This window comes from Malassezia globosa (assembly GCF_000181695.2).
Source record: "Malassezia globosa CBS 7966 chromosome Unknown mgl_sf_10.1, whole genome shotgun sequence".
Taxonomy (NCBI): Eukaryota; Fungi; Basidiomycota; class Malasseziomycetes; order Malasseziales; family Malasseziaceae; genus Malassezia; species Malassezia globosa.
Genome location: NW_001849861.1, coordinates 405,062 through 425,128, shown reverse-complemented (window position 1 = coordinate 425,128; position 20,067 = coordinate 405,062). Strand labels below are relative to the sequence as shown.

Below are 20,067 nucleotides of genomic sequence, written 5' to 3'. Positions count from 1 at the left end.
TGGGCGGATCCGACGCAAAATTCGTTCTCTCCACAGCCGACATCCTCTTCCAAAAGACCATGGAGATTATGTACGTGAGGGATGATAGCGTCGACATGCGATGTTCATGCTAAAAGACAGTCAATGCCACCCGTTACAAGGGCCCTTCTTGGTGGCTTGGCAGCCACGACACTCCCAAGTGCTTTGCAAATAACGAGCCCGTTTGATGTAGCATTGATTTGGCCTCTAATTCTTAAGCGGTGGCAATGGTGGCGACTTGGCTCGTCGTTTTTATTTGCTGGACTCGGCTTCCCTTTGATCTACAATACAATCTTTTTTTAGTATGTTATTCTGTACTAGTACTTACGACTTTACTCAGTGACTTGTCGAAAAAAATTGAGACGCTGGTCTTTCTCAATGACAACGCCGAATATATTTGGTCTCTGTTCGGAATCGGATGCTTGATTTTGGTTCGTTAAATCAGCGAGGCTAACGGCAGGCATTCAACTATCCGCTCTCATCTATCTTTTTGTTTCATCCCCTCATGTGCGCCCTCACGGTACGTGTGTGTCACCTCTCACGTTCACGAGGCACTATGTTCCACCTATATGCCCGATGCACGAATGTCTTTGATGGGCGTCCTCACAGTGCCTGGAAAATACATGGCGCTTACCACTATGGCACTTAGTCTTGTTACGGGCGGCCCTTCTGAGTTGCTTCAGGCTTGCACAGGAATCGCCGCAGGCTATCTCTGGTGTTATCTCAAGGACCCACCTCGGTCGACCAACGGCCGACGCGATGCTCGACTACTTGCCTTTATTGCTCGGTATGTGAGTCCACGTCTTCAAGCGCCCGACATGCTACGTCGCCTAGTCACGGACGGATTCCAGTCGGTACGACGCACAACTTATGGGACTGTGTTCACGCAACGACGAAACATACCCTCGGCCACCAGCAACAAAATCAACCCCGGCAGCGGTCGATCACATCATCGAAAAGATCGCTCACAACCAAGCCGAGAGGCTATTCTCGCTGCCACAGAGGCACGACTCAGGAAATCTGAATCTAACTAAGGTATCTTTCTTACCATGCTCTACTAGAAGGACTACTTGCAGAGAACGCCCTGCTGTAAAACAGCTAACTGAGCACCAAGAGCCCATCCAAGCTCAAAGTTACCCAGCTTTTTTGCAAGTGTAATCTTGCGCGAGTCTTCTAGCTCGTAGCCCAAACGTAGCAAAGTATGCATGTATGTGAGGTCGAGGCAGTAATCGGACCGCTTCTGCAATTCGCTGAGCGCTTCTGGGCTAAAGGCCGGGGATTTAAACGAACTCCATTGACTCGGCAATGAACATGCCCGTACAGCCAGCTGCTCGAGTTCCTTAACGCTGAACGTAGGTCCAAGGCCTAGAGGAGCAATCCGGTCATAAAAGTACGACAGCGCCACAATTTCCGCATTTTTGAACGTTTGCGATAATGAAGGCTGGTACACGCCGGCAAAAGAGCAAGGAGCCGCATAGCACTCTGCATCCTTGTCCATCATAACTTCGATTAGGCGTTGGCATGCGCGGAACCCGCCGCTGGTACCCAACATGGTCACTTCCGACCCTTTTGATTTGCCCATAGCGACTTTCGCCGTCTTTTGTGTACCCGCTGCGTAACAAGGACTGGGAATAAACGTGGATTCTGGTGTAAACTTGTCCCACGCAGAGATGTCGTCCAAGTGCTTAACTGCATCGGGATGTGACGTAAGGTGCGTGAAAGCGGCTAGCGAGTTGGCGGATTGTCTAGCCTGCTTAAGGCCAAATCCTAAGTATGAATTCTGGTATAGTGTGAACGAGACATTCTCAAAGTTTTTGAGTTCATACACATGCTCGCCAGGATGCATTGGTTCTGAGGGATGGAGTTGTGGCTCAAACACAATTTGCGTCGAGCCGCCACCCAGGTCCATAACAGCGGCTGTCTTTTTCTTCCCTCCAGAACCGATCAGTTTCATTAGGTAGTTTACCGTGATCCAAGCAAATACGCCTTCGTCACGTCCATCCATAATTTCAACGCCGTTCGAGGTAAGCATGCCTTGATTGTTGATACCATCTGCAATCGGGAATGGATACGAATCCGCCAACATGGTACGCACGGCATCGATGATCGCTGTGCTATGTTCGGGTCCAAGTAGACGCAAACCCGCCGTAGCCTTCAGTTGCACCGGTGTACAACGGTGTAAAGAGGATGGTATAATCTCTAGAGCCTTATCAAGCAAAGGGCGAAGCGATTGAGCTGCCGCGTTCGAATTTGCACCATACGACGAAAGACCTGGTTCGATATGATCAAAATGCTCAAACTCTAGCTCGGGGGACGCTTTGCAGTAGTTGAATTTGTAGACATGAATCCGACTCCCTGTGCTGCCGGCATCCATCATAATCGCATACTGAACAAGTGGACGACGGTTGCCTTGTGCATCATACACGGGCATCGCGCTAGAGCAACGATTTGTGAGAGACGGATCCTCGTGCGGTTTGGGCGGGACAGTTGCCGCAGTTGTAGTTGGTTTATTTAGTGAGAAGCCGGCGAATGGTGCCGCCCAATGTGCTTCATGCAGCTCCGCTGCCGTATCTTTCAATATGGTCGACACATTCGAATGCAAATGGAGCGGCACCAGGACCAGCAAAACAAGGATGGCAATGCACAAAATCACAATAGGCTTCCGCGTCCGTATAATTCGGGGGGCCCATATGAACGGTGAGGTAGGCATTGTCCAAGCTTGCTAGCCGCTTCGCCTAACGCTGGCGGAGAAGAACCTTGCTCCAATTAGCCTATCACGAAATCAGCTAATTGTATAGGCCTAGGTGGACGTAATGGCACGTGTCACGCAACACTTTTGATGTTTTTAGGGGGGTAAGGGGGGTGGGTGGGGGATAGAGCCACGGTGGCAAATAGCAATGATTCTGTGGGTTATGTCAGTATAAACAAGGTAAATCCCAATTTATTTGCAAACACGAGGCCAAACGTTGGCACCAAGCTCACATGAAATCCCAGCGCGTCCAGTAGACTAAACAACAAGGCTCTGAGATTAGGGTAGGACAACCAGTGAAACACAGCCAACAAGGGCTCAAGGTAGATGCACGTCGATGCGCACAGAGAGGCCAGTACTTCCATGGGATTGTATTCGAAATAAAACGAATTGAAAGGTAGTGAAATAAAGCTCCAAACACACTCGAATAGAGCATGTCATAATGACTACAAACGTTCCTGCCTACATATATCATACATCCCAGCGATGGAAATTTGTAGCAGACAGGTTCGAGGAAGCCTGTTTCTGAAATTGCACGAAAAAAGCATTGCATACAGGCAACAGACATGCCAGAAGCTCTGGATGATTATATAGCAATACGACGAACTCATTCAGCTTAGAGCACAAGGCACTTAGACTTGCCGCTCCGGCTGCCGCGCGGCTTCTGTATGAGTGCAGCACGAGTGGCATGCTCGAAGACTTCCCGCACACCCTCGCCCGTCTTGGCGCTGCACTCTAGGTAGCGCACAGCACCAATCTTAGAAGCCACTGCCATACCTTCCTCTGGTGTGACAGGACGCTGACTGGTCTTGCGAAGCTCCTCGATGATTTTCGGGTCGCGACGAAGATCCTTCTTACAGCCCACTAGAATGATCGGCAAGTTTTGGCAAAAGTGTAGAACTTCAGAGATCCACTTTTCCTGGACGTTATCAAGACTGTCCGGAGAGTCGATGGCGAAGCAAATCAGAATCACATGAGAGTCTGGGTACGAGAGTGGACGAAGACGATCATAATCCTCCTGACCAGCCGTATCCCAAAGAGCCAGTTCAACATGGCGGCCGTCTACCTCAACGTCGGCCACATAGTTCTCGAACACTGTTGGAACATAAACCTGTTTACATGCGTGAGTAATCTATACAACTAGCTTTTCAACACATACCTCGGGGAAGGTTCCCTATTGTACATGGTAGATGAAAGAAAAATACAGCGTTAGTACAAAAGTTCAAGATACGTCAAGCACTTTTGAGCCAGGGACGTCGCGCCTGTTACTCGGGCTTCTCGATCGACTAACAACATACCTTGCTAAAAACAATCAGAAGACAAGTCTTTCCACAGGCACCATCACCGACGATTACCAACTTCCGACGGAGTTCAGTCATATTCGAACGTTTTTCGTGAAGCGGAATGGTATAGGGATCAAGAGGGTCTTGATCTCGAACCTTTAAAGGAACAAGGCAAAGAATATTGGCCCTTTGCCCGAGGGTTGACAACAGCCACACCGCACACGCGAAACCGCCGACTGCTTAGTCTTGTTCACTGCAAAACCAGCCAGTCATGTGCAGCAACAGAATGTCACGATAGATCACTTATGTTTTCTCTACAGAAATGTAGGGTTGATTTACATTAAGACGCGCCGGACAATCATCTCGGTGGCCATAGTATAGTGGTCAGTACGTATCGTTGTGGAGTGATCTCTCGATCATCACAACAAGTCCGATGAGACGCCGGTTCGATTCCGGCTGGCCACAACCTTTTGTTCTTCCCATTTCTGTTCACGTAAATTCATATAGTCTCATTTGAAAAGCGATGGACATATGTGGCCATAGTATAGTGGTCAGTACGTATCGTTGTGGAGTGATCTCTCGATCATCGCAACAAGTCCGATGAGACGCCGGTTCGATTCCGGCTGGCCACAACTTTTTCCCCGCTTAAAATTTTGAGGATTCATCTCGATTTGATAAGTGAAAATCGACTTGTTTTACGGGCAGACCAATTGAGGGCTATAGAATACCACTACAAGAGTGCTTACAACACGGTGCCAATGTGTATGAAGATGTTTTCTTTCGGGATGGACTGAGAGTGTGCCTCTAAGGGGCTGTGTTGTTCACGAACACTCCAAGAGGTGTTAAGCGTTCCCATTCTGGCTGGAATTAAGTATCACGTGGAGCCCTCTCGTGTCCGCTGGCGAGCACGGGTTGGTGCATCTCAGTGCCGTACGCGACTGTCACACCTCGTCTCAAAGTTTTGTGGCTTTGCATCCGCTCAACATGGTACGTATATATTAAAAGAACTCGGTCGATGAAATTAGCTGTTGTGAGCATGGTTCTGACACTAATTGATTGGGAAAGTCTTCAGGAGTCAAAGTTAGCCAAGAGTGCCTCGAACAATTCCAGTCTTTGAAGCTAGGCAAGAAGACCAAGTACATTATTTATACTCTGTCACCAGACAACACTGAGATTGTGGTGTCGAAGACAAGTGAGTCTCCGAACTACGACGACTTCCTTGCCGAGCTTCCACCAGCGGAATGCCGTTATGCCATCTACGACTTCGAGTACCAGAAGGGTGACGAGGGCAAGCGCAACAAAATTTGCTTTTTCACTTGGTGCGTGCTTGGGTAGCTTTTTAACACATGTTACAGGTCGCCTGATGAGTCCAAGGTGAAACAGAAGATGTTGTACGCTTCATCGAAGGATGCTCTCCGTAAAGCATTGGTCGGCATCGCCACCGAGATCCAGGGCACAGACTTGAGTGAAGTTTCGTATGAAACCGTGCTTGAAAAGGTATCGCGTTCTACTTTCTAAAAAGCACAAATGAATTTCGTAGGTAAGAATGTTTATTTATTTTTGTCGCTATTCCTACTTTCGTTGTTGTCAGTGCGTGGTCTCAGTTTCGGAATACACAGCTTTGCATATTCACTTGTTTCCCACTTTCTGTATAAATCTCCAATCTACACACATCCCCATTGATCCCATTGCCATACCTTGGATGTTTTATCCCATGAGCAACGTTGCCCGAGAACGAAACCAGCACCTAGCCACTTCTGCAGTACAAGTGCAACGACATTCTTTGCTGCAATAGTACTCGTTTCCATGGTGGAGATCCAACGTTCCATGGCATTAATATTGTACAAGTTTTCGGCCACTTCAAAGGAATCGAAATTGGATTTGGGCTCGAGTCGAGGATATGCAGCCCATGAAGTTCGTGACGTCCACACAACATGGCCACGATGAAAGATGGTTTTGAGCTGGTCGTCCGTCATTGAATCAAGCGAGAGAAATTTTACGACATAAAGCTTATGCCACGTTTTCCCCTGATACGAAACATTCATCATCGTCCGAATATAGCTTAATGACAAGAACTAATGAAATATTAGATATTGTTTCATACAGCATCATGCAACATACATACCTCTGGTGCGGATCGATCAGGCGCAGGAGTTGTGACGATCGTCAGTGGCACTTTGAAGGATGGCCCATAATGAAAATAGTCGTGGCTCGGTTGGGAAGCATCAGTAACAACAATTGTGACATGCACTTTTTGCATCTCATACATTGGAACAGAGCGATCTGTATCGAGAAGTGTGATCCGGGAATCATGCCATGGCGTTGCAACTATCACAGCATCAAAAATTTCCCCGTGTCCATCGCGTGTGCCAACCCACCATTGCGCATGTGAAGGCGACGTAGAAGACGATGGTCGCAGATGCAACAATCCTGTTACATCGCCACGAAGGCCCGTTCGAATCGATGCCCCACTCTGCTCGAGAAAACGCTTAGAGATCTGGGCATTGCCGCCCTGAATACTGAACTGGTTTACAGCACCCATAGCTACCATGCTAACCAAAGGATGCACTTGATTCACTTGCTGCGCGTAATTTGCACGAGTAACTCCATTGATCATTTCGTTCACAAAGCCTGGCGATACCTTTTGGCTCAGAAAATAGTCTCGAGCATTTTCAGAACTTGTGTCGTGCAATTTAAGGCTCCGAAGAAAGCTATTGACCGAGCCCCATGGAAAACCTGATTTTGATATCGCGCTTTTTCTTTCCCGTTTAAGAAGAAAGGTCGGAAAATACTGCTGCTGGAATTTAAATAGCGCCTTGTTCACTCTTGTTCATAGTCAGCATCCGTGGAATCGAGCTAACATAACTCACAGGTTCAGTGTCGTCTGTGGACTAAAACCGTATCTCCAATATAGACGTAATTGATCCCACTTGCTTCCACCAAAATTGTCAATCAACATTTCTTCGCCATTCCAAAGTCCATAGCCCCCATTAGGAATCATTTCACGCGGTGTTCGCTCAAGATGGAGCGAACTTGATGCCTGAACCAAATGCGCATTTACCTCGGAAAATATGCTAGCACCTGATTCAATTGGCGGATATTTTGGATCGTCCAGTGGATGGATGCTTTGAATTCGGCCACCGATCTTTTCACTACGCTCATACACCGTCACAAGCACACGCTCTGGCCATGTCACGTTTTTACATCCCGGTATACCATACGCATTCACCTTATCTAAATGCTTCTGAGCCTTTGATAGTAAGTAAGCGGCACTTGTCCCGGAAATACCGGCTCCAACCACAGCGACACGAATCACCGGTCGTGCTTCTGGTGATGGACATTCCGACACGTTGTATGCTGGTTCATTCGATGAAAACTGGGTATTTTCTGGGTTTTCGTTATAATGAAAAGGGGTTTGATACACTGTGGGTATTGCAAATGCAAAAGAAATGCCCAGTAAGGGCACCAAAAGTATCGTCGCTAACGCGGCCGTGACAGGTATTTTCATGTTGGACCGTGCAGAGTCAAAGTTATGCACCGCGTGCGTTTATGGGACAGGTTAAATGCACCTCTATGATTCATGCCCTATATTTCATTCTGTCCATGTTTCACCGATATGGAGACTGGCTTTGGACCAATAAGGATCTGGTGTTTCATGTCAAAGCAGATAGAAACCAAGGGAGCGGAATTGAGCATAATTCGATATTTTAGTCGTTAGCGAGTCCTCGTCATCAACTGGTACCACCATTCCTGTCTTTATGGCAATGAGTTCAACGAACAAGAAAGCGAACAGGGAATTACTAGCGCCCCACTCACATGAACTTGAGTTTGGCGGTGTGTTTGGCGCTCTATTTGTTACAGTCTCCGTACCACTGACCATGTACTACTTAACGTTTGGGTGCAACGCTGACATGGGATGTTCTGCATGGTTGCCTTTGTCGAATGCGTCAGGGTTTTGGAGCTACGCGAAAAAACAATTTTTAGATAGCTTCCAGGATCCTGTTGCGTGGGGTTTGTATTACTCCTGGTACCTGTATTGTGTTGTTGCGTGGTATGTGATTCCTGGCGATTGGGTTCAGGGCTTGCCGCTTCGCACAGGCGAAAAGCTCTCATACAAAATCAATGCTTTAAAAACGGGTGCTCTTGCTCTTGGGATTGCTTTGGCCATCATTGCGATAAAGGGCCCGGCTTCTTTCACCCTGCTGTACGACCATTTCCCTGGACTACTCAGTGCAGCCTTTGTCAATTCAATTGTACAAGCAATCTATGTTTATGTGGGATCATTTCGTGGTGACAAATTGCTTGCTCTGGGCGGAAATAGTGGAAATGTCCTGTTTGACTGGTTTATTGGTCGTGAACTGAATCCACGAATCGGCAGTTTCGATATCAAAACATTCAATGAACTCCGTCCTGGACTTCTGCTCTGGGTTTTGATTGACATTAGCTGTGCTTGTCACCAATGGACAACATTTGGCCGGCTCAGCGATAGCATGGCACTTGTCACTCTGTTCCACGCCTGGTACACCATCGACTCACTTATTCATGAGTCTACGATTTTCTCGCAAATGGATATCACAACCGATGGATTTGGGTTCATGCTCAGCGTGGGTGATCTCGCATGGCTGCCATTCACATACTGCTTGCAAGCACGTTACCTAGCTTTCCATCCAGTGGATCTTGGCTTGTTGGGCATTTTGGCAGTTCTTGCGGTGCAATTCGTTGGATACTACATTTTCCGCACAGCAAATGTTGAGAAGAACGAATTTCGCCATGGACGCAATCCGAAACGTATGTCTGTGTATTGATACGTGCTAATGTTCTGCAGGACTCGACTTTATGACGACATCGTCCGGTCGCAAGTTGCTTACATCTGGTTGGTGGGGCAGGAGCCGACACCCCAACTATTTCGGTGATTGGATTATGGCCTGGGCATGGTGCTTGCCATGTGGCTTCAGCACGCCTATTCCTTACTTCTACGTGATATACTTTGCCGTGCTACTATGGCACCGCCAGTTACGTGACGACGATGCATGTCGGAAGAAGTATGGCAATGAGTACGTGCAGAAAATGCGCTCCGTGACATCCATGCTGACAAGCGTTTCTCACAAATGCACTTCATCGTTTTCACAATTGCGACGAATAGCTGGGACGTTTACGTACGTATGCTGTGTGACATTTATGAACTAACGGATAGTGTCGGCTAGTACCATACCGCATCATCCCATACGTGTACTAAGGTACACATAGACACAGATAAACGTAGAAGAGTGATGAAGATTGATTTAGTAGTCCACCGAGCTCCACTAAAGACGGTCACGCTTGTACACCTTGTCAAATTCGCCCTGTTCACACGTCAGTCATAGTGTTTCCTTAAGTCAAGCGACGTACGTTGATGTTCATAAGCTTGTACTGAGTGCCCTGCTCGATGTTGTTCCATGGAGTGGGGTTATTCTGGCATAAGCCTTTCCACATATTATGATAACACACACCTTCTTGTCCCAAATCACATCTGGCGAGCGCGCAAGACGAGTCAGGTACCATGAAGCACCACAAACAGCCAGGCCGGTGATGGCCACAATTGGATAGACCTCGACCGGCATACTGAGAATGTTAGCATGTTCAAGGCGTATGTCAGACGTACATCCGAGACCATGAAACGGCTTTCTTGGCACCTTGAGGAGCAACCATTTCTGTAGAGATGTAGCTAGAAACGAACAACATGTCACTGTCCTTACGGTCTAATTCGGAACGCCGGGCACGTCACGTGATAGTACGGTTCGCGCGCATTTGTAACCAGTTGTTTTGTGAGCCGCTGCTCGTTCAGCAGATTGACACAACTCAATGCGCAATAGTATATGCCCTGTGACTTACGGTTACATGGATGCTCTAGTATGCGCTCGCTATAATTTTGAATGGTAATCACTGTTCGAACTCGCTGCAATACTGGCGCCAGGAGTTCCAACTAGCTACCTGAATCCATGTCTCTTAGAATCCTGACCATTCGTGAATTTATTTTCAGGGTGTAACGCTTCTATCCTATTACGTTGTCACAACTAGTTGGTTCTTACCCGCTAGAGTACCGAAATACATATTTTCGAAGCCATACGGTGTGGCCAGACATGGAATTACTACAAATAGGAACATCAAAGAAATGATGCAAGCCTATTTCACTCTTACATGCACGAGAATCGCCTTTGCTACAAATAGAGATTAGTTGTCGAAGTAAAACATTGCATTGGTACAACGCATCACCCATTTCAACACACAGGCATTCAATATGTAGGCGCAATAGCTTTAACAGCATATTTATCGAAATTTGGCATAAACGGGGTTCAGAATTAAATAGAGCATGACTGACCTCCATATCTGAAAACAAATGTAGTTATGCGCAACGCGACTCATTCCCAACACGAAGCATACATGTCATTCTTTTGTCAAGTCGCTATCTGTTTGATCACAGCAAGGGCGCGTCATAACATATGAGCGAATCAAAGTAATCAGACGTCAATATGAAAGACTGCACACATCTTTGAAGACAAAAAGCTTGAAAATGACACCGAATGTGCTCTTCCTTGATCACTCGAACCAGTGTGGGGTGGAAACGCCCTATGTCCTCAAACAGAGTGCAAGCCGAAGATCAAGTGGAGAATAGCTTGTTTCTCATTTCCTATGTTGCTCTTAGGCATATCATTGCACAATTTCGAAAGCATTGAAATTATTCGTGGCATATATCGAGCCACTCATGTAATGCGATGCGGTACACGTGCATCGAGCGAGTTACTACCATAACAACAAGGACTCATGGGCGCCTTGGCGGTAGGCTTAGCAGTACCAAAGCTACCATGATGCTACGACTGGCAGCTGCTGGTGTACTTGTGTTGTCCGCCTATGCATCTTCCGACCAAAAGATCAACTGGAAAAACGTCACAGGCACATCAAGTGTCACATTCCCCACCGACGTGGGAGTAGCTGGCGACAGGGCAACAGGAAAGACACCGTTGAATGCCGAGTATGACCCGTTGGACACCAGTCGATTCCAAGAAAACTATGGCATTGAGATGAGATGGCTTCCGAAGGATGCTGAAAAAAACAAGGCCTCCCCAGATGACATTTTCACTAATCTTGGCCCTTACACACCCTGGCGCCCAGCTAAGGGCTTATTCCCTGAGACCGAGGCTTATCGCTCAGCTCCTAAAGAATGCGAGCTTAAGCAGGTACAGCTTCTTTATCGGCATGGTGCTCGTTACCCCACCGATGGTATGAATGAAGGCCTGCCTAAGTTGGTTCATACGATCGCCAATGGAATAAAGAACGGTTCCATTAAAGCGACGGGAGAACTGGATTTCATGAATAACTGGAACTACACGCTTGGAGAAGCGATTCTTGTTCATCAGGGCGCTCAGGAGCTTTTTGATGCGGGTGTTAAAGACTATTATTCGTATGGCAAGCTATTGGACAACATCAAGCAGAAACCCGTGATTCGAACGACTAGCAGCAGTCGTATGCTGGACTCAGCTAGGTACTGGACACTTGGCTTTTTTGGATGGGATGCGACCGATAAAATGAATATGGAAGTTATTCTCGAAGCGGATCACCAAAACAATACACTTGAGCCTAAGTACGCTTGCCCGAATGGTAAGGCATTCAAGTTTGGTAGCGAAATGCGCGAGACATGGCAAAAAGTGTATCTTAAAGACGCGCTAAATCGGTTCCAGAGAAATTTGCATGGTTTCAACCTGACAATTAGCCATATGGCTGATCTTATTTCCTTGTGTCCTTATGAAACGGTCGGTTATGGCTATTCGCATTTTTGTAATTTATTCACAAAGGAGGAATGGGAAGGTTACGAGTATGGCAATGATCTCAAATTCCAAGGAAACAATGGCTTTATGAACCCCGAGGGTAAAGCGATGGGTCTGGGATGGGTCCAAGAATTCTTCCGTCGTGCCACAAAAGATTCGTTCAAGGGTCCGGCGGCTGAGAAGAACATGACGCTCGACAACAACTCGACGTACTTCCCCCTTGATCAGGCATTGTATGCAGATTTTTCGCACGACACTGTGATTATGAGCATCTTGACTGCCTTTAACTTTACACAGCTCAATGATCATCTTGATCCAACCAAACCTGATCCATCGCGAAAGTTCCGCGTTAGTCGAATTGTGCCATTTGGTGCGCGTGTGGCTTTTGAAATTTGGAACTGTCAGAAGACCGATTTCCTTCGAGTCAAACTGAATGAAGCTGTGATTCCACTTGATCAAGACCAAGGCTGCCAAAAACGCAAGGATGGCCTTTGCAAGCTAGATGACTTTGTAAATCATCTGCAAGATCGCGTTATTCAAGAGGCAAACTTTGACCTCACTTGTTTTGGTAAGAACGGGACGGACTTCAACGCAACAAAACCCGTCGATCAAGGCCACTTTTAGACGCTCATTTACTGTAGCTACTGTGTGAAAGGCGACGTGGCAATCCGCAGATTATGTGGTGACAGATGAGCAGGAAACATGTCTAAAAATCGGGCTATGGAGTAATTTGGCGTGTTTCCGTGCCATGTATGTTTTCTCGTAGGCGCATAATTATGCCGAGACAGTACTTTGAATTCTCTTAGTTTTTTTTTTTTGCCGTTTAAGCGAATAATCAGGTAGATAGTATCACTTCAAGGTCCAATTAGTCACGAACTATCACCAAGAACCGTGCCAGATCCTAACATTGAACGCTAAATGTATTAATATTCAATCCTGTGTATGGTATTACAAAAAAAGAGTTCTTTAACCTCGCCAGCGTGCGATCAACAGCATTCGTACGGCCATATCCTAGATTGCATCGGAAATTTCAAATCGGTACAAATAAACCCCCTCCCGCCAGGGCGAGCTGAAAAAAAATATTCAGTACGTGCACTTCTGAGACCCATGGAGGACAAAATCAAAGTGACTATTTTGCATCAGAGAAAGGCTCAAGTTCACTAGAGTCCTACAACTTGTGAACACGAGTCCCAACATATGTTCGCGATTACGGTCTTGTTTCGTAAATGTTCATGAATAAGCAAGAAAATATCAGGCACACAGGGTCCGGACACATCTAGATGGTATGGTTGTACACATCAGACCACCAATTCGTCACAAAATTGCGTCATCCGGCACAGTTCCATCTGTCACCGGTCCAGTGATGTTAAAATCAGTGCCGTTCCTTCCAAAACAGGCAAGATCGAACTTAGATGCCTTGTATGCATGTTTATCAAGGAATTCCGTGTAACTCTCCAACTTGCACAGGCCATCCTTTCGCTTCTCACATCCGTTTGATTCATCCAACGGGTAGACAACATCATTCAGCTTCAGACGAACAAAAGTTTCACTATTGCCTTGATCAGAACAGTCCATAACTTCCCAAGCCATCCGCATCGCAAGGGGAGTGACGTGACTTGTACGGTATTTGCGATGAGGATCTGGGTTTTTGGGATCCATGCGCTCCTTGAACTGAGTGAGATTCAATGCCGTCATGATACCAGAAATCACGCTGTGGTGTGAAAAGTCAATGTATAGAGGTTGATCAAGCGGCGTGTAGGTGCCACTCTGCTCAAGTGTCATGTTCTGAGCAGTCACGGGGCCTTGGAACTTGCGCTTCTGCAAACGCGACACCAGGTCTTGCACATACGGGATGCCTTGAGCGCGTGCAGTCGGGTTTTGGAAACCATGTTTTCCAACAGTCTGTAAGTCTTGATCGTACTCAAAGTTTTCCCATTCTTCCTTCGTAAATAAGTTGCAGAACTGAGAGAAACCAATGCCGCTTGTCAAGTAGGGGCACGCCGTCATCATATTGTAAACGTCAGTGTTTGTTAACGTAAGGGACCGGATGTTATTTTGCAAGCGTTTTCGGGGCGCTTCAAGGTATATGTTTTGCCACTGTGAGCTCAAGTAATTGTCGAACATAAAGTCATCATTGTCGGCATTCCTACAAGCATTCTTGGGTGCCAAAGTATTGTTCTGGTAATCCTCTTCCGTCAGAACCTCTAGATGATACCTTTCAGAAGCATCCCAGCCAAAAAAACCTAGACCGAAGTAGCGCGCAGAATCCAGGACACGGCTGTGAGAAGATGTACGGAACACAGGTTTCTTGTTGTACTTCTCCAGCAATTGGGCGTAGTCATAGTAATGCTTTACGCCCGACTTGAACATTTCTTCTGAGCCTTGGTGCGTTAAAATCTTTTGTCCCAATTTATATTCCCAGTGTTGAAGGAAAGATAAGTCCCCAGACACATCCAATGAGCCGTTCTCTCGTTGTTCGCGAATTTTCTTGGCAAAATTGCCGGGACCTGACTTGTGTCCCTTGTCAGGATACTTGGCACCATGGCGATGTATCACATGCACTTGCTTGATATTGCAATGCTTTGGCACAGAGGAATATTTTAGCATCTCGGGGAACAGCTGTTTAGCGGGATGGTATGGAGCAAATTCACCAAGATTGAACCAAAGGTCCTGCCAAGTAGCGTTATCTTGAGCTTCATTCTTTGGAAGCCAGCGCATTTCAACGACGTCTTCGTGGTCCGACCCAATATAGTCGACCATGGCGTTAAATGGCGCACCACCAGACACTTGCTCACCCCCGAATCCAATGTCAGTTGGAAACGTTGTGGCCGAAGTGCCTGTCACATTAGCATAGCTTTGATCATGCTTCGCAATTATAGACTTGACCATAGTAATGGCCAGTGCCACGTAGGCGAGCATGGAACGCATGGGTAAAATTGTTGACTGGCAGGGTCAGACGACATTGAGCCTTAATGCTTTATGAGTTAGTTCATAGTATTGTTTATCGATCGAAGTGCCCAAAAGAAGCATGTCTGACTAATTGCGCACCTTATTTAAACACGTTCATTTAAGAGCTGACCCGATTTGCGGATTCGCATCTAGAGAGACAAAATGGCGTTGACGCTGTCGTACTGCTTATATCCAGACACAAGCTTCGTGTTGGCTTTCAAACAAAATTTGATTTTTGAACGTGTCGCAGTCACATTGTACGTCAGCGCCGATAGGTATGACCAAAAATTGCTAAATGTTCAATTCAGACACTACTGTACCTGTGGTTCAGTCGTGGCCAGGTGAGGTCCTTTCCTTCATAAACGCAGATTCGATTATGCACCCTCCATGGTGATAGAGATGCTTAAGCTTGGAGCTCCAGACGCTTAATTTTTTTTCTACACAGACGCATGTCTGTATTTACGGAGCATAGATATGTGCCATGGGCTAAATTGATTAGCTCGACAAGCACAAAGTCCCTAGTTTTTCTGGTCGAGGACCCAGTGGGGCCCAAAGAAATATTTAGTTCGGCATAGCCTACTTGGTCAGCGCTGGAGAAACAAAGCTTGCCGCGTTCACGTCAAGTTTGAGCGTGGTAAATGTCTAAAAAGGGTAGAGAAGAAATTGACAGAGCCATGCCAAGCGCCCGCACAAATGTGGTTTATCACCTACAAACGTACTTGACGGGCAATTAGTCTCCAACTGTCATTTGCCCAGTAATAACAGTACTTTTGACAAACAAATTACGCTCGCTGCACGATACGACGTATCCTACATACCATAAGACCGACAAAATGGAAAAGCAAGAGAGTATCCTCGTCAATTGCACAAAATCTCTATGCTTCTATAGAATACAACCGAGAGATGGCGCAATTGTTTTGCAAGCCATTAACAGGCCCTGACAGACATGACAGGAGAGAAGATAATTTACTCGTCGTCCAGGTTGAAAGTGTCCTGAAGAGCATTGATCTTCTCTTGGACACGGGCCTTGCGCTGCTCGTACGTGAGCTTAGGTTGCTTGTACTTCTTCGACTCAGCAGCCCAGTCCTTCGTCTTTTCCGTAGGCTTGAAGTCTGGGTCCTCCCGGATAGCCTCGTACGCCTTCTCGTAAATCTCTTCAATATCTTCACTGCCAATGTCATCGCTCAAGTATGAAGAGAAGTGCTTCTTGAAGCGCTCGTCATCTTCCTCTTCCAGAGACTCCATGAATTCAGCAATGTGACCGCCATAAATGTAGTTGCGGAGCACTTCAGCATCCAGCTCCTTGGACTCAACGTCGTATCCAGGGAAACGACGAGCGTTGTGGGGCACAAAGATACCACCATCTGATGCACCCTTCATGGCACCAAAGACACGCGAACCTGTCGACGTACGCTTGAGACCAACATCCAAGTAGCACTTGAATGGACGGGGTTCGTCATCACCAAGAGGCTCGGTGTGGACAAGCTCACCATCTGGCTCAACCTGGCCTTGGTACTTTTCGTCAAGACCCAGCTTCTTAAGAGCACGGCGCGCCACAAGCAGACCAGTTGCGTATGCCGCTGTCCAGTTGCTCAGACCGTGCTTGATACCATAGCGCGGAAGCTCGCGCGAGCTGGCGTGCGCAAACACACAGTCACCCTGGATCTTGGCGTACACAATCTGGCATGTCACAAAACGGTTTGAGAAGCGGACGACAAGGCGGTACTTGTGTGCATTGAACTTGTTCTTGAACTGAGACACAAGACGCTTGCGAGCGTAGTAGTCTGTGCGACCCTCACGACGGCGGCGGTACTTAGTCTGGTAGCGCGAGAAGTACGCGTCCGACTTCACTGTCTTTGTGAATGGCTTGACTGTGTTAGCACCCGTGTACACGTAAAGCACACTGTCGCTTAATACATACCATCTTGAAGTGACCGGCGTCGGTGGTTGCGTTAACAAACGACCGTAGGTTCAACGGCGAGTGCTCTAACTCACTCCCTGCCAGCCAAAGGCCGCAGATTCTTCTCTCCTTCGGCCGACACTTAAAACTACAAAATACCCAGAACCGCGTCACGTGTTGTTATGCATATGATGTGCCAAGACCCTACTAGGCCCTTGAATTGTGTCTGGACATAGCGGCAGGACGCTGGAGGCCACGGTTAGACGCTTACTTCTTTACCATCCCAGTGCTCTGACTCTCAAGGTACGTTGTCGTCACAGGAAAGTGCCTTCTTACTGTCGTTAGCGGTGGGGCCTTTCCTTCGTGTATCTGGGGCGTGAACGCATACTAACTGCTATTAAGATGGGTGCCTACAAGTACCTTGAAGAGCTGTACAAGAAGAAGCAGAGCGATGTACTCCGCTTCCTGTTGCGCGTCCGGTACGTACATTTTTCGGACGACGTTGTGTAATGGCGGGATACTGACTTGTTTGTGTCTAGTTGCTGGGAGTACCGTCAATTGAATGTGGTCCACCGTGCATCGCGTCCATCGCGTCCAGACAAGGCGCGCCGTCTTGGTTACAAGTCGAAGCAGGGCTACGTTATCTACCGTGTGCGTGTGCGCCGTGGTAACCGTAAGAAGCATGCTCCGAAGGGTGCTACCTACGGTAAGCCAGTTCACCAGGGTGTGAACAAGCTCAAGCCACAGCGCTCGCTGCGCGCTCTTGCCGAAGAGCGCGTGGGCCGCAAGGTATCGAACCTTCGCGTTTTGAACTCGTACTGGGTGAACCAGGATGGTGTTTACAAGTACTTTGAGGTTATTTGCGTTGACCCGCACCACAAGGCGATTCGCCGCGATGCCCGGATCAACTGGATTGTCGACGCTGTCCACAAGCACCGTGAATGTCGCGGTCTCACAGGCGCTGGCAAGAAGAGCCGTGGTATTGGCAAGGGTCACCGCTTCAACAACACAATTGGCGGTGGTCGCAGTGCCGCGTACCGCAAGAGGCAGACACTCCAGCTGCGTCGCTACCGTTAAACACGCCCATGCCGTACGGCAATGTAAGCCGGTGGTCCTTTGTGGTAACGATATCTTTAACGGGGCTTTTTGGTCATTATCGCTGGGCCGCGGCCTCTTGGCCACCTGCTTTTGTTCTTTGTATGGCAGTTTGTTCTCAGGTGTACTTCGTAGCTGCGCCGTAGCGCTTGCTCCAAAATATATTCGACATGCAATGTCCCATCCCAAGATTCTCATCTTAATCCGTTCAACGTGCTGTATGCGAGAGAATACATGTTTAGGTATGGCCCTGGATGCTTGGCTTGTCAGGTCGTGCAGAGTTTACGCCATGTAGGACTGCGGTTGACCTCAACTATGTCCAAGTCGAGACTGGTAGTCAATTAGTGCAGCTTTTTTTTGCATGAGCCTGACTAGTCTCTGTAGTCCAGTCAACCATACCCGGTAGTCCCATACAACCTCCTCGTTTTCGAACGTGTAAGGAATACAGTAGCAGGCTTCGCTTGCTAACTAACTTACAAAAACAATCTACATAGGTGTTCCAGTTTTTACAGATGAAACTACATCAGTTGATGATTCCTCCCCGCCCTTAGACGGCAAAGATTCTTGGGTTTCTGAGCCTGACACGGCAGGCTCAGGATACACATGCTCGCGCGACACCGTTGAAGAAGGCGTCGCAACAGCCGACGACACCGACTCACTGCGAGACCGCGGAGGAAAGCGACCATGCGTCAATGAAGTTGCAGACGACGACTGATTCGAAGCGATTCGAGCGCGCTCGTCATCAGCCTGAATCACGCCTGGCGAGTTCAAATTCACATTTGTTGATTGACGCAGCTCCGCAATAGTAACGGGAGGGATAGGAATACCAGGGGCGGAATTCGCATACTCAAGGGTTCGCTTGCGGACGAGCTTCGCGAAGTGCAGGCCACATGCATTGCATAGTGTTCGAGCACCATCCGGGCCACGGCGCCATTCTGGCGTATCGCCGTTGCCGCAAGAATGACACACACCAGGTGCTGGTGCGCGACTTCGTTTTCGGTATTTGGGTACGTATGCTTGCTGAACAGAGACACTTGTGTCATGCCCAAGCGAGCCTTTGGAGGGCGTTGAAGATGCAGTTCCATAAGCAGAGGCATATGAAGATGCATCTGAGCGAGTATTGGGATTGGATGAGCTTGAGAATCCATGGTGATCAGTGCCAAGACGAGCAGCATATATCAGATCATCTGTACTGTTTGATGGACGCAAATCACTGCGAGAAACAAGACGCTGCTCCGATTTCGTATGTTGACCCAAACTGCGGCGGCGCACATGTCCGTCTTTATCGTCTTCACAACGCATCCTTTTTGAACCTCGCTCATCTCGGATGTTCTGCGACCAGTACTGTGTTGCATTGCTGCCAGGAAGCCAGGGATAATAGGGAGCGATGTCAAACGCCTCGCGGCCTGCGCGATTATCGAGCGTAGACATTAAGCCCCGGACTTCGTGGTTGATCTCAGAGACAAATGGGAGAAACGAATGCATTTCGTCCTGGCGAGAAGTTACAGACTGCGAGCGTAGCAATTCGCCGACGTGATCATGCAAAGCCAAAGAGGCCGAATGGATTCGTTCGAGAGCATAGACAGTACTGGGATCCAGCGATGTCGAGGATGACATTTGCCAGGGAAGCATGCCAGGGGCGCGGGGAAGTGCATAAGGTCCATAGGCAGGTGACTGAGAAGAATCATTCGAACGATTCGCGCGGACCGGTGTTGGTGCACTTTCATAGGGTGTATGATGTGAGGGCAGGTTCGAGACAGGCGCCGGCGGTGGTGGCGAGGGCGGCGTCGATGCATGTGAATTGGGCAAGGAAGGAGCACTAAGAGACGGCGGGAGTTGCGGTCGAGATAGACCTGACGTAGTTGCATCAACCTGCTGTTTGTCGGACGTGGATGAAGCTTTGTCATCAGGCGCGATCGCATTGGATGAGGATCCGCCAGGCGAATTATTTGGATACCGACACGGAGGTGTTGAGGATAAGTCCATTGATGACGGAACAGTCGGCTCAAAAGATCGTATGGGAGGCAGCTTCAGTAGCTGGTCGTAAGAACTGCCACTTCCATTCGGTGCGCTTGGTGGGACCATTACCAAGCTGGCACCAAAGCAGGAGGTGGTCTAAGTCGCACCGCAAGGAGCAGCGTGGGATCAGAGAGGCCACACGTAAAACGAAAAGAAACGCGATGATAGAGCAGGAACGGCGCTGACCCTTTTGTTGAGCCTCTTATTACGCGTCTATATTAGGGTGACCGTTGATCCAAACGCTGTTCAAAC

At 48.0% G+C, this 20,067-nt stretch overlaps 12 protein-coding genes across 12 annotated transcripts; 4 read left to right on the top strand and 8 right to left on the bottom strand.

Annotated features, from left to right (window-relative positions):
• Positions 1-1,084: 1,084 nt before the first annotated feature.
• Positions 1,085-2,449, bottom strand: MGL_3755 (uncharacterized protein; the record flags this gene model as incomplete). The annotated part of the gene is made up of 1 exon (XM_001729236.1): positions 1,085-2,449. The coding sequence occupies one exon, from the start codon at positions 2,447-2,449 to the stop codon at positions 1,085-1,087; it is 1,365 nt and encodes a 454-aa protein (XP_001729288.1).
• Positions 2,450-3,383: 934 nt separating this feature from the next.
• Positions 3,384-4,146, bottom strand: MGL_3754 (uncharacterized protein; the record flags this gene model as incomplete). The annotated part of the gene is made up of 3 exons (XM_001729235.1): positions 3,384-3,878; positions 3,927-3,941; positions 4,066-4,146. 3 exons carry the CDS (start codon positions 4,144-4,146, stop codon positions 3,384-3,386), a joined length of 591 nt encoding a protein of 196 aa, XP_001729287.1.
• Positions 4,147-5,034: 888 nt separating this feature from the next.
• MGL_3753 (uncharacterized protein) lies at positions 5,035-5,568 on the top strand (the record flags this gene model as incomplete). The annotated part of the gene is made up of 3 exons (XM_001729234.1): positions 5,035-5,037; positions 5,116-5,369; positions 5,406-5,568. The coding sequence occupies 3 exons, from the start codon at positions 5,035-5,037 to the stop codon at positions 5,566-5,568; spliced, it is 420 nt and encodes a 139-aa protein (XP_001729286.1).
• A 580-nt stretch (positions 5,569-6,148) lies between these two features.
• Positions 6,149-6,667, bottom strand: MGL_3752 (uncharacterized protein; the record flags this gene model as incomplete). Its single annotated transcript, XM_001729233.1, has 1 exon — positions 6,149-6,667. One exon carries the CDS (start codon positions 6,665-6,667, stop codon positions 6,149-6,151), a length of 519 nt encoding a protein of 172 aa, XP_001729285.1.
• Positions 6,668-6,916: 249 nt separating this feature from the next.
• MGL_3751 (uncharacterized protein) lies at positions 6,917-7,558 on the bottom strand (the record flags this gene model as incomplete). Its single annotated transcript, XM_001729232.1, has 1 exon — positions 6,917-7,558. The coding sequence occupies one exon, from the start codon at positions 7,556-7,558 to the stop codon at positions 6,917-6,919; it is 642 nt and encodes a 213-aa protein (XP_001729284.1).
• A 250-nt stretch (positions 7,559-7,808) lies between these two features.
• Positions 7,809-9,286, top strand: MGL_3750 (uncharacterized protein; the record flags this gene model as incomplete). The annotated part of the gene is made up of 4 exons (XM_001729231.1): positions 7,809-8,838; positions 8,876-9,104; positions 9,194-9,206; positions 9,245-9,286. 4 exons carry the CDS (start codon positions 7,809-7,811, stop codon positions 9,284-9,286), a joined length of 1,314 nt encoding a protein of 437 aa, XP_001729283.1.
• Positions 9,287-9,353: 67 nt separating this feature from the next.
• Positions 9,354-9,650, bottom strand: MGL_3749 (uncharacterized protein; the record flags this gene model as incomplete). Its single annotated transcript, XM_001729230.1, has 2 exons — positions 9,354-9,392; positions 9,540-9,650. 2 exons carry the CDS (start codon positions 9,648-9,650, stop codon positions 9,354-9,356), a joined length of 150 nt encoding a protein of 49 aa, XP_001729282.1.
• A 1,242-nt stretch (positions 9,651-10,892) lies between these two features.
• Positions 10,893-12,476, top strand: MGL_3748 (uncharacterized protein; the record flags this gene model as incomplete). The annotated part of the gene is made up of 1 exon (XM_001729229.1): positions 10,893-12,476. One exon carries the CDS (start codon positions 10,893-10,895, stop codon positions 12,474-12,476), a length of 1,584 nt encoding a protein of 527 aa, XP_001729281.1.
• A 690-nt stretch (positions 12,477-13,166) lies between these two features.
• Positions 13,167-14,771, bottom strand: MGL_3747 (uncharacterized protein; the record flags this gene model as incomplete). The annotated part of the gene is made up of 1 exon (XM_001729228.1): positions 13,167-14,771. One exon carries the CDS (start codon positions 14,769-14,771, stop codon positions 13,167-13,169), a length of 1,605 nt encoding a protein of 534 aa, XP_001729280.1.
• A 996-nt stretch (positions 14,772-15,767) lies between these two features.
• On the bottom strand, positions 15,768-16,181 carry MGL_3746 (uncharacterized protein; the record flags this gene model as incomplete). The annotated part of the gene is made up of 1 exon (XM_001729227.1): positions 15,768-16,181. The coding sequence occupies one exon, from the start codon at positions 16,179-16,181 to the stop codon at positions 15,768-15,770; it is 414 nt and encodes a 137-aa protein (XP_001729279.1).
• A 922-nt stretch (positions 16,182-17,103) lies between these two features.
• On the top strand, positions 17,104-17,778 carry MGL_3745 (uncharacterized protein; the record flags this gene model as incomplete). Its single annotated transcript, XM_001729226.1, has 2 exons — positions 17,104-17,180; positions 17,241-17,778. The coding sequence occupies 2 exons, from the start codon at positions 17,104-17,106 to the stop codon at positions 17,776-17,778; spliced, it is 615 nt and encodes a 204-aa protein (XP_001729278.1).
• A 504-nt stretch (positions 17,779-18,282) lies between these two features.
• MGL_3744 (uncharacterized protein) lies at positions 18,283-19,881 on the bottom strand (the record flags this gene model as incomplete). The annotated part of the gene is made up of 1 exon (XM_001729225.1): positions 18,283-19,881. One exon carries the CDS (start codon positions 19,879-19,881, stop codon positions 18,283-18,285), a length of 1,599 nt encoding a protein of 532 aa, XP_001729277.1.
• Between the last annotated feature and the right edge of the window lie 186 nt (positions 19,882-20,067).